This window comes from Styela clava, chromosome 12, assembly GCF_964204865.1.
Source record: "Styela clava chromosome 12, kaStyClav1.hap1.2, whole genome shotgun sequence".
Lineage (NCBI taxonomy): Eukaryota > Metazoa > Chordata > Ascidiacea > Stolidobranchia > Styelidae > Styela > Styela clava.
This window is the reverse complement of record NC_135261.1, coordinates 633,158-646,274: the sequence shown is the minus strand read 5'-3', so window position 1 is coordinate 646,274 and position 13,117 is coordinate 633,158. Positions and strand designations below refer to the sequence as shown.

The following is a 13,117-nucleotide window of genomic DNA, read 5'->3' as shown; positions in this document are numbered from 1 at the left end:
AAATTAAATGTATTTTGGGGGATCAATAGTATTTCATAGTGGTCTGCATGTGAACAAAACCAATTTCAAAACTCAAAATGTTTAAGTTTAAAATATCCATGCTTGATCCGAGTGTTCTTAATTACAGTGATGTCATCATATTTTTTTATGTATAATTTTTATTTTGCAACAACAACGTTCTTCGGCTCATAATAAACAAACAAAGATACCAGACAGCACGCGATCAAATGCTCTTCGATAAAACGAATATCACTTCACTTACAAATCCCAGTCTTGTTTTATCTTGAAGGTGACGTATAGCTCTTCTAAAAGAGAACTATTTTTCTCGCATATCAATCACGTGTCGACCACAGCGTTAAAAGTGAGAAACTTTTTCTCGAAATTTTTTGAAATTTTTCTTTTCTTACCGTCGTACGGCGTACACATTTGCGCTACGTAATTTGGGCGCGTTTTAGTGGAAAGCGACGAAAATAAGCTTTTTAAGGACACATTAATGTTTTTGGCATTCTTGGTTGGTGAAATATTAAAAAAATTAAAGAGGGGTGTCAAAATGACCCAGGTCCACCAGATATCAGAAGGACCCCTTAATAGAATCCACTCGTTTCTCCGGCTCAGGCTTAAATCAAGCATTATTTATCCTCTCTAGAAGACACGATTTAATTGCAAAATATTTCTACGTTCACTCATGTTCGGCAAACTTATATTTTGGCCTGCTCTATATTACGTACCAGTGCCCGTTTGTATACGGACTTTAATCAGAGCACAACCGGTGTTGGCAAAACAATGTAAATTGCAGATATTCTGAAATGTCTTTCATCGTCCCACAAGAGACTTTTCCTTATCATACCTGCGTATCGCAATGCAAATACCCAGTTTTAATCTCCCTCTCTTGTAACAAATCAGCAGTTTATTCTGTCACCATACTGAAAATACACATTGTAAATACAAAATGAAGTAAAAAGAAGAAAAATTGCATTTCATGATGAAAGGCGACGCGATAAACCAGTACTGGTTATCAAGCAGCAACACCTATAGAAAAGTCTAACATTAAATCATAGAGTGAGTAGTCGAAATGAAAAAAAACTAACATTAAATCAAACTAGAATAAAAAGTAGAAAACCCGATACTAACAAGAATCGCCTGTGGCGTATATGCATATGTTTGAGAGACAGGGTATTCACGGTATTATTAGGAGCAAACGACTCCGAGCGCTGACTGTAGGGTAACCATGACAACTACAGCGCTGATGATACGAATAGCTAATCAAGGGGTAGAATGCTACGAGCTCGTTGGTTTGTCCATCAGACGTACGTATAGACGTAACCAGACAACGCAACTTAGGCTGGACAACATAACTCAGATGAAAGAATTGCCATCTGGGCTTCGTTTTCGTCTCGGTGATCAAAGAATTAGCTCGTCCCAGGTCCTTATCATGTTAAATATATATAAGGGTTTCCATACTGTCCTTGTAAGGACCAAAATGTTCCCGGATCGGCATTGCCCACGAAATTTATAACACTATGGCTGCACAATTAAGAAAAACTGCACAACTAACGCACAATTTTACACAATAATTAATTCAATATTATAGTATCAGTAGCTCTTGGCACGTTATTAAGCGCTCGCAACCTTGCTTAAAATTTGGTAGGCCTACAACCACAACCTACATTCGTAAGCCTGACCCATTGCCCTGCACCCTGCCTTCCTATACCCTCTACCCATATCTCTCAACCCTTGTCCCGGTTTCCTATCCCCGGCCTCCTACCATCGAACCTGTTGTATATTATATGATGTAATACCGCTAGGTGACGCTATTGACCCAGACTGAGTTGACCTTGTATATCCGAGGCTGTCATTCTTGTTCTATCTGTGCACGTGTTAAGTGCTGACTTGCTGTTTAGTCTGTTACTGCTATGGTGTCTTAATGTTGAAGTGCTCGACTCTTATAATAAAGTAGTGTTGTAATGGAAACTTGGTGCTTGTTTATAAAGATCTAAAGGCAGAATACACTACAATTTGGCGACGAGGATTGGATTAGTCTGCTGCCATATAACGTTAGCTGTGTCAATGGGATCGGTCTGCTGCATGCCGGTGTCACAGTAAGTGTTTCAAATCAACGTTATTACAAGTACCTGAAAAGAAGAGTCTGAAATATAAGCAGCTGAAATTGTCTTTATAGACTGAAATTTATGAGCCTGAAATTCCATAGCTGAAACATTACTATACCTGAAATGACTACATTTGGAAAAATAGAAGAGTATAGTAATGGCCAAGATTGGTCTGAATATGTTGAACGCTTAGGACATTATTTTGAAGCAAACGAGATTGAAAGTGCTGATAAAAAGAAAGCCATATTATTAAGCGTTTGCGGGGCTCAAACATACAGTTTGTGCTCCTGAAAAGCCTGGTGAAAAGACTTATGTCCAACTGAAAGAACTTGCATCTCAACCCCAAACCATTGGTGATAGCAGAAAGAGTCAAATTTCATGAAAGAATCCAACATGATGGAGAAACTGTGAATGAGTTCCTGGCACAGCTCAGGAAATTATCTGAACATTGTCAATTCGGTGAGTTCTTAAATGATTCACTAAGAGATAGATTTGTGAGTGGACTAATGTCAACTCGAATGAAACGTAAATTATTAACTGAAGTTGACCTAACTCTGCAGAATGCTGTGAAAATTGCTACTGGTATGGAATTGGCAGAAAAACAAGCCAATGAATTAAGTTGCAAATTTGAAAAATTGCCAGTAGATGAAAGTAAACCAAAAGTTCATAAAGTTCAAAATAATCAAAGATTTGCAACGCGTTCTGAAATTCGAAAATTCAAAGAATGTTTTCGATAAGGGAAAAGTAATCATCCTGCTGAAAGCTGTTTCTACAGAAATGCAAAGTGCCATAAATGTAAACGAATTGGGCATATAAGTCGAAAATGCTCAATGCAACGTAACTTCTATCGAGGTTCCAAGCCTCTGAAAAGTAAAAAGTCTTCGAATTGTGACTACATGCAACCTACGAATGATGATAACCTGTCTTCGGACTGTTCTCAAAATGAAATGTGTCCTGTATTTACTACTAAGTCTAGTTCTTATGGTCCAATAGTAGTTCCACTGAGAATCGAAAATTGTGATTGTAAATTTGAATTAGATACTGGTAGTGGGGTGTCACTCATTTCTGAAAGCATGTATGAAAGGAATTTTAAACATTTGCCTTTGCTGAAATCTAATGTTGTATTGACAACTTATACTGGTGAAAATATTACGGTCCTAGGTAAAGTGAATGTTACTGTTGAATATGAGTCACAGTATGTAAATTTACCTTTGCAAATTGTTCGTGGCAATGGTCCATTACTATTGGGTAGAAATTGGTTATCCCAATTGCAATTGAATTGGCATCGTATTTGTCATATTGGTTCCAAGCTCACGCTTGAGAATATTTTGAAAAAGTACCCTGTTTTTGATAATTCCCTTGGTACTATAAAAGGTATAACTGCTAAACTAAGGGTGAAAGAAAGTGCCATTCTGAAATTCTACAAGCCACGTCCTGTTCCTTTTGCTCTTCGTGATGAAATTTCGGATGAGCTGAAAAGACTAGTAAATATGGGGGTCCTGAAAAAAGTTGAAAGTTCTGATCGGGCTTCACCCATTGTTCCAGTATTGAAAGCTGATGGTTCAGTAAGAATTTGTGGGGATTTTAAAGTAACTATAAACCCTGAATTAGATGTCCCTGAATATCTCTTGCCTAGACCTGAGGACCCCTTTTTAGTAAATTGAATGGGGGGCAGAAATTTTCAAAGCTTGATTTATCAGAAGCTTATCAACAAGTCTTACTTGATGATGAATCTCAAAAATATGTCACTATTAATACTCATATGGGGTTATTTAGATATTTAAGGTTACCATATGGGGCAGCTTCTAGTCTTAGTATTTTCCAAGAAACTATGGAGACAATTCTCCAGGGATTGCCAAATGTGGGTTGTATTTTAGATGATTTGATTGTCACTGAAAAAGATGATGATAGTCATTTGCAATTTCTTGATAAACTTCTATATAGATTGAATTTATTTGGTGTAAAATTGAAACGTTCTAAATGTTGTTTTTTGCAATCATCTGTTGAATATTTTGCTTTTGTTGTTAATGCAGAAGGTATTCACCCTTCTCCGAAAAAGATTGAAGCAATAATGGAAATCCCTAGCCCTGAAAATGTAAAAGAATTGCAATCTTTTCTTGGTATTGTAAATTATTATCGTAAATTTATTCCTGCAATGTCTACCCTTGTTGATCCTTTCAATAAGTTACTGAAAAAGGGTATGAAATGGAATTGGAATAGTGACTGTAAAAAAGCTTTTGTGAAACTGAAAGATATATTGGTGTCATCTGAGGTGCTAGTACACTATGACCCTGAAAAACCATTAGTACTTGCCACTGATGCTTCATCTGTAGGTATTGGTGCTGTAATTTCTCATATACTTCCAAATGGTGCTGAAAAACCTATTGCATATGCTTCTCGTACTTTAACAAGTGCTGAAAAAAATTATTCCCAAATCGAGAAGGAGGCACTAGCAATTGTATATGGTGTAAGAAAATTTCATGTGTATTTATATGGTCGAAATTTCAAATTGTTGACTGATCACCAACCTTTAACTATGCTATTGAGTCCAAAACGTGGTATACCTGTTTTAACTGCAACCAGATTGCAAAGGTGGGCTATAAAACTGTCTGCATATAAATATGAAATATGTTATCGAAACACGAAAAATAATGGGAATGCAGATGCATTATCCCGATTGCCCATGAAAACAGATCAGTCTGAAATACGTGATTGTTGGGAAGAAGAGGAAACGATTATGAACATAAACCAAGTTCATACGCTTCCCATAACTCCTGCAAAGCTCCGCCATGCAACTGAAAATGATCCAAAGCTCTCACGAGTGTTGCTGTATACTATAAATGGTTGGCCTGCAAAGGAGGAAATTACAAATGAATTGTTGCCATTCCACAGGAGGAAAGATGAAATTACTGTGGAAGAAGGAATATTGCTGTGGGGAATAAGAGTTATTATTCCTGAAAAGTATATTGCAGAAGTACTAGATGTTTGTTTGTGGGTAAATACACAACTATTCAGGATGCTTGAGTATATTATAGATATAACATAGACATCATAGATCACAGCACTCAACATCTAGCAGCACAAGCAGAGAGAGAGAGCAAGCAAGCAAGGTCAAAGGTGACAAGTATAGCATTAATAATGACGTCATAAATATCATCTTACATCCCCTTTTCTTTAAACAAATATCAACACATGAAATACAACACTAATGCACATAATAGCAATGCCAACTGGAAAGTTCAAATCTCATTTACAACAATTTGTCATCAATCAGCAAAGCTACAAAATGCAATATTCACTTCACAAAATCACTAGAGTAATATCTTGGATTTGGCCTTATTCTTCTTCCACTTCTAGTAAAAGTCATACTGGGCACAAAATTAGGACTTCCATTAACAATATTAGATTGACTTGGAACATCAGTATTTGAATCAGATAAATTAGAATAATCGATATCTTCTTCTGTTCGAGGATAGTAAGATTCATTTGCTTTAAGGATATGTCTTCGATTGCGACGATACCTTCTTCCATCAGACTCAACAATGTAAGATCTTGGTAAGTGATGATTCTGGCATATGATACCTTTCTTGTCATATCCTTTTTTAGTTTGCATTCTCACTATATCACCAGTGTTCAAATTAGGTAGCAGTTTTGAAGACTTGTCAAAATATTTCTTTTGTTGGCTTCTTTTGTGCAGCAATTGATCATGCACTTCTTTTGGATTTCTCATTTCAGGATTCAACAAATTCTTTGATATAGGTATGTCACCTTTTGTTCGACGTGATAACAAACGTTGTGCAGAAGAACCAAGTATTTTATCTCTAGGCACATTTCGAATATTTAATAGAGCAAGGTAAGGATCAGATCGATCTCGTCTGCATTTCTCCAATAAATTTTTAGATTGTTTTACAGCATTTTCAGCTAGTCCATTGCTTTGAGGAAATTCAGGACTACTCATAACATGTTTGAATTGCCATTCTCTAGCAAATTCTTTGAAAAGAAGCGACGAATATTGGGGACCACTATCACTGAACAGTACATCTGGACTGCCAAATCTAGCAAAATGTTCTTTTAGTTTCTTTATAACAGTATATGAGGAAATATCAGGCAAGTGGTTAATTTCAAACCATCCAGAATAAGAGTCAACAAGTACTAAATGTTCACTTCCATACCAGTGAAATATATCTGTAGCTAGAATAGACCATGGACGATCAGGAATTTCATGTAATTTCAATGGTTCTTTCTGTTGATGATTCTTCAGACTATTGCAAACAGAACAATGTGAAATAGCTTCTTCAATATCTTTGGACATATTGCACCAAAACAAATAATCACGTGCACGATTCTTTGTGGATTCAACATTTATATGTCCTCGGTGTATTTGTGCAATGTATTCTTGTTGTAATGACTCGGGAACAACAACTTTATTTGACTTGTACACAACACCATCATGTTCAATGAGTTCATCTCGAAATGGAAAATATTTCTGAACTTGGATTGGCAAACTTTTTACAGTATTAGGCCATCCCTGCTTGATAATTTTAATCAGTTCTTGTAATGTTTGATCAGTCCTGGTTTTTTCAACCAACTCGTGTGCTCTTGGTGGGGAAATAGAAACAATTGTCAAAATATCAAAATCATCATAATTATGCATAATATCAACAAGTTTATCATTTGGAACATATGCTCGTGACAATGTATCAGCAATATACATTTCAGTACCTTTTTTATAAATGATTTTCAAATCATACTTTTGTAAACGTAACATCATTTTTTGCAATCTGAGAGGTGCACTCAGAAAAGGTTTCGACAATATAGATTCTAGGGGTTTATGATCAGATTCAATCAAAATCTTTTTACCATATATATAATGATGAAATTTTTCACAAGCAAAAACAACAGCTAGAAGTTCTTTTTCAATTTGTGCATACCTTGTTTCAGTATCGGTTAATGCACGGGACACATACGAGGTGTGGCTAAAAAGAAACGAGACTGACGTCACAGATTGCGCAACACGATTAACCATTGGTAATCAACACTTTTACAGTGTGGTGTAATATGTGTTCTTTGTTCAACAGCTTTTTTGACACAATATCGCAATTATTTTTGCTCTTTAGGAGTCGTAGGTGAATGTGAATAATTGCTTGTTGAAAAAAAAATTGCCGTGCGAGATCTGATTGAGTTTTTTGGCGATAGGGGGTTCAATTGCAGAATGACGATTGGGCAAAGAGTTAACATTAAATTTTGTGTCAAACTTGGAAAAATGCATGTCAACTGGGCAACATTTAATCGTTGAGCTTTCTGCTCCTCAGTCAACAGCCTTGGCACCATTTTGGCACTCACCTTTCACAAGCCAAAAGTGTCAACCAAACTGGTGCGAACCGTTTTTTTTTGTCTTTTCCAACTTCGCAATGACGCGAATTGTTGAGCGACGGTCGCTGCGAATCAACTGCCTTTCACAACTGAACTCACAACTGATACCTTTTCGATGTTGGTATCAGTTGTGGAAGTGCAAGGCCTTCCTGACTTCGAATCATCCTCCACATCCTCCCTGCATCCCACAAATCGCTTGTGCCATTCAAAAACTCTTGTTCTGGACATGGAAGAATCTCCATAAACATCACACAATTTCTTCAAAGTCGCAGTCGCCGTTTTTCCAAGTTTGACACAAAATTTAATGTTAATTCATTGCTCAATCGTCATTCTGCAATTGAACCCCCTATCGCCAAAAAACTCAATCAGATCTCGCACGGCAATTTTTTTTTCAACAAGCAATTAATCACATTCACCTATGGCTCCTAAAGAGCAAAAATAATTGCGATATTGTGTCAAAAAAGCTGTTGAACAAAGAACACATATTACACCACACTGTAAAAGTGTTGATTACCAATGGTTAATCGTGTTGCGCAATCTGTGACGTCAGTCTCGTTTCTTTTTAGCCACACCTCGTAAGCAATGGGTACATTATCTTGTAAACAAGCAGCTCCCAACCCTTTCTGGGATGCATCACATGTTAAAGTTACACTTTTGTTACAATCATAAAATTTCAAAATTGGCATATTAGAAAGCATAATTTTGAGCATATTAAAATCATTACGTTCATTTTCATTCCAATACCATTCAACATCATTTCTAAGCAATAATCGTAAATTAGCAGTATGTTCACTCAATTTCGGCAAAAATTTAGCAAGGTAAGTAATCATTCCAATAAATCGATGCAAAGAATGTTTATCAGTAGGCTCTGGCATATCACGAATAGCTTGGGTAATTCGAGGAGATGGTTTTAAACCATTCGAAGTCAAAATATGACCACAATATTCAACTTCTTGTGTCATAAACTTACATTTGGACAAATTCAATTTCAAATTGACTTCTCTAGCTCTTTCAAGTATAAGCAAAATACGATCAAATAATTCTTTCTCAGTCGAGCCCCAAATTAGAATGTCATCAACAACAATACGACAGGGTAGCTTATCAAAAAGTTGATCAATAGCCTTCTGAAACACTTCTGGGCAAGACGAAATTCCAAATGGCATACGCAAAAAACGAAATCTACCAACAGGTGAGTTAAAGGTAGTTTTCAGTGAGGATTCATGATCAAGCTTAATCTGCCAAAAACCAGAAGATGCATCTAATACAGCAAAATATTTAGCATTGGGCATTGTGGCAACAATATCTTCAATATTTCTCATTGGATAATGCTCACGTAAAATATATGTATTCAATAAAGTAGGATCTAAACAAATACGAATGGCACCAGATTTTTTCTTTGTGACTACCATGCTTGACACCCATTCAGTTGGTTCGTCAACTGGTAAAATAATCTGATTGGCAACCATTTTATCTAATTCTTGTTTCACAAGTTTCTGCATTGCAACAGGAACTTTTCTGGGAGGTCTGATCACTGGCTGTGCATCAGATCGAAGTTTCATGTGATAAGTAATAGGCAATTCACCTAGCTTACCATCAAATAGATCAGAAAACTTATTTTCAACATATTTTTGAACGGACTCGGGCGAAAGTACAGAGGGAACACTTTGGGGTTTCAACTCATGCACATTCAAAGAAAGAACATTCAAATTTAAACAATCATTAATTCCAAGAATAGGTGTGACATTTCTATCAACAACTTGAAATTTAAGCAAATATGGGACATTACGGAAAATACATTTTATAACAACAGATCCAATTGTAGGAATTCTATTACTAGACCCATAACCAATCAAAAATGCAGGATTTCTCTTGTCAATCTTTTCATCAGATCTGACACAATTGAAAATATGCAATGGTAGGACATTACACTTAGCACCAGTATCAATTTTGAGTTTGACATGGTTGTTATTCACATATAAACCAGCAAAAGCTTCATCAGGACCAGTAGTCTTAACTGAATTGACACAATCAAATGAACCAACATAAAAATAATCAGCATTATACAGGTCATTAATCTCATGAACTGGGGTCTGGTTTTGATTGCCATGAACATCATATGAAGATCTATGACATTCTTTTGATTGACCACGTTTAATAAAGCACATTCTTTGAAAATGATTCATTTTGTGCCAAAAATTACATTTCTTGCCAAATGCTGGACAAGAATCACGTGATTTAGTATGATTTAAACCACAATATTGGCAAGCTGAATTAAATTTAGACACACTCTGAAAATGACAATCAGGCTTATAAAATTTGTCATTATTTGCACGAAATGTTCTATTGTTCTTTTCGAACTTGTTAGGTCTAAATTTCGGACTATAGCGTGTGTTTCTTCTATGATGAGATACGGAATCAACTTCTTTCGTTGCATTCATCGATAGGAATTTCATTCTCTCATTTGTAAGTTCATATATTACACATATATCAATAGCTTTTTTCAATGTAAGATTAGCTTCTTTTAGCAATTGCCTTCGCAGGTTATCATCATGAACGCCAGTCAAAATTCTGTCTTTAATCAACTCATCTTTGAGATCACCAAATTCACAAGACTTGGCTTTGTTTTTCAAGTCTACAACGAATGATTGGATAGATTCATCTGGCATCTGTGCTCTTGTGTTGAAGTGATGTCTTGTTAGTCCTATGTTTGACTTGGGTAGGCATATTTCTGCAAATTTTCTCTTCAGGCATTCTGGATCATCACGAGACTCAGCAGGAACGTCACCTTCAGCTGCCTCATATGTAAAAGATTCTTCTTTTTCTCTGCCCTCTTTCCCAATCAAATTAAGCAATATGCAAGCTTTAGCTTTGTCAGTTTTATCACTGTGCAGTGCTCCGATGAAAATATCATATTCACGTACGAATATTCTCCAGTTTTCAGCAACATTTCCATCAAAAATCAGAGGATCTGGTCTGTTCAACGACGAATCAGCCATCCTTAATTGATTGCTCACTGACGCGATTTTTAGAATATTTTTCAAGCAACTTTACATCAATCCCGATTCTGACACCATGTTTGTTTGTGGGTAAATACACAACTATTCAGGATGCTTGAGTATATTATAGATATAACATAGACATCATAGATCACAGCACTCAACATCTAGCAGCACAAGCAGAGAGAGAGAGCAAGCAAGCAAGGTCAAAGGTGACAAGTATAGCATTAATAATGACGTCATAAATATCATCTTACACTAGATGAACTGCATGAAAATCATCCTGGTATGGTTCGGATGAAATCATTAGCCAGATTGCATGTTTGGTTTCCGAATATTGATGAAAGAATTGAACAGAAAGTGAGAGATTGTTCAAATTGTCAGGAAGTAAGAAGTCCTGCGAATAAAACGTCTGGAAATCCATGGATATGGCCTACGAAGCCATGGCAAAGAATTCATATTGACTATGCTGGTCCAATAATGAATGAAAACTTTCTGGTGGTGGTCGATGCTCATTCTAAATGGCCTGAAGTGTTGAGAATGCCTTCAACTACTTCTGAAAAGACTGTTGATGCATTGAGATATTTATTTTCAAAATATGGACTACCTGAAATATTGGTAAGCGACAATGCTCCTAACCTGTCATCGAAAAAGTTTCGAGATTTTATGATACGAAATTGAATTAAGCAAATCTTCTCAAGTCCGTATCATCCGTCCTCTAATGGTGAGGCTGAAAGAAATGTGCGTACCTTCAAAACTGCACTGAAAACTTTAAAAAGATTACCTGGAACACTGAATCAGAAGTTGGCATCGTTCTTGTTAACTTATCGAACAACGCCACATTCTACAACGAAATGTACTCCAGCTGAATTATTCATGAAAAGAAGACTGAGAACAAGATTAGATTTAATGAAACCTAATTTGAGTAATTCGATGCAGAAAAGAACAACTCCAGTGCAAAAGCCTATTAGAAATCTGGAAGTTAGAAATCGTGTTCAAGTTTGTGATTATAGAGATCCAAACCGAAAATGGATTCATGGAATAATCGTAAAGAAGTTGAGTCCTGTAACCTATCGTGTAAAAGTTGGTTCAATGATCTGGAAAAGACATATTGATCAAATATTGGACATGTCTAAAGTGAAATTAGAGAAATCATATGATAGTAGTTTGGATGATGACGTTTCATTGCCTTCTGTGTTTCCAAATACTGATGTAATTGATCTTAATGTTGATATCCCTAGTGCTAATGAAAATTTACCTGTTAATCCTAATGTTAGTACTGAAAGTGAAACCCTGTGCCCTGATGAAACATCTGTTGAAATTTCACGTTATCCAAAACGTCTTAGGGTTAAGCCTGAGCGGTTGATTGGAACAATGTAAATGAAATGTAATGACATTCTCATTTTTTTGAAGGGGGGAAAAAGTGTTGTATATTATATGATGTAATACCGCTAGGTGACGCTATTGACCCAGACTGATTTGACCTTGTATATCCGAGGCTGTCATTCTTGTTCTATCTGTGCACGTGTTAAGTGCTGACTTGCTGTTTAGTCTGTTACTGCTATGGTGTCTTAATGTTGAAGTGCTCGACTCTTATAATAAAGTAGTTGTAATGGAAACTTGGTGCTTGTTTATAAAGATCTAAAGGCAGAATACACTACAGAACCACTACCCTATCTTCCTCCCGGTTCCCTATCCTCGACCCCACATCCTATCTCCTTCACTCCTCCTATACTCGACCCACTCACCCTATTTCTCTCAGCTCCCCATATCCTCGACCCACTGCCCCAACCTTCCTATTCTCGACACTATAACCTGTCTTCCTTTCCTCGGCGCCAGCCTCATCCCGCTGCCCTCTCTTGAACTTTTGGCACTCCACTCACTAAAATCTCACGCACGTTTTTTTTTATTGCGGATCAGAATTTTTCCAGTTTTCGGATCGGTGTCTAAAAGACACTTCATGTCCGAGTCTTACTCGAATCAGATTGGTCACAATTTCATCCCACATTTTGTCTAGTGGCTTTCGTCCGAAATGTACTCCCAGTAGTTTAACATCCTGTTTAATATATTGCCTAAATGGAGAGTTGAATATTGAAATATGGGAGGTTTTTGTTATACATAGAATTTCTGTTTTTTCTTGATTTATCTTTTGTCCTGACGCCAATTGAAAGTGGTATAGTTCTTTGAATACTTCATTTATAGATGGTTGGTCGCTTATAGCAAAGGTGACATCATCGGCGTATTGGTCCAGCTTGTGTTCGCATACACCTAGTTTTATACCGTGAATGTTGGAATTCATCTGTACGGATCTTGCCAGAGGTTCTACGCTTATTGCGTATAACAGCATGCTTAGAGGGCATCCCTGCCTTATGCCACGCTTTATGGTGATTTTGTTTGATAGCTCGCCGTTGACGTCAATTTGAGATTCTATGTTCTGGTACAACTTTTTTATTACACTATGAATTTTGTTTCCCAGTCCAATTTGTTTCAGGATATTAAAAAGAAAAGTGTGACTGACGTTATCAAATGCCTTTAAGTTATCTATCAGGACCAATGTCCCTGGGATGTTTTTGTGTTGACAGTATCTTACAATCACATCGATGTTGTAATGGACGTCATGTATACTCCTTTGGGCTAAAG

General features: G+C 36.5%; 1 protein-coding gene across 1 annotated transcript; it reads left to right on the top strand.

The window, feature by feature from the left end:
- The first annotated feature begins 2,231 nt into the window (after positions 1-2,231).
- LOC144430410 (uncharacterized) lies at positions 2,232-2,845 on the top strand. Its single transcript, XM_078118344.1, has 2 exons — positions 2,232-2,363; positions 2,435-2,845. Exons 1-2 carry the CDS (start codon positions 2,232-2,234, stop codon positions 2,843-2,845), a joined length of 543 nt encoding a protein of 180 aa, XP_077974470.1.
- The last annotated feature ends 10,272 nt before the right edge of the window (positions 2,846-13,117 follow it).

Excerpts from the sequence above, each read along its gene's own strand:
- LOC144430410 (XM_078118344.1), top strand. The coding sequence starts at position 2,232 with ATGACTACATTTGGAAAAATAGAAGAGTATAGTAATGGCCAAGATTGG. Across the intron at positions 2,364-2,434 it reads AGAAAGCCATATTATTAAGC|AACTTGCATCTCAACCCCAA; the intron begins GTTTGCGGGGCT and ends TCCAACTGAAAG.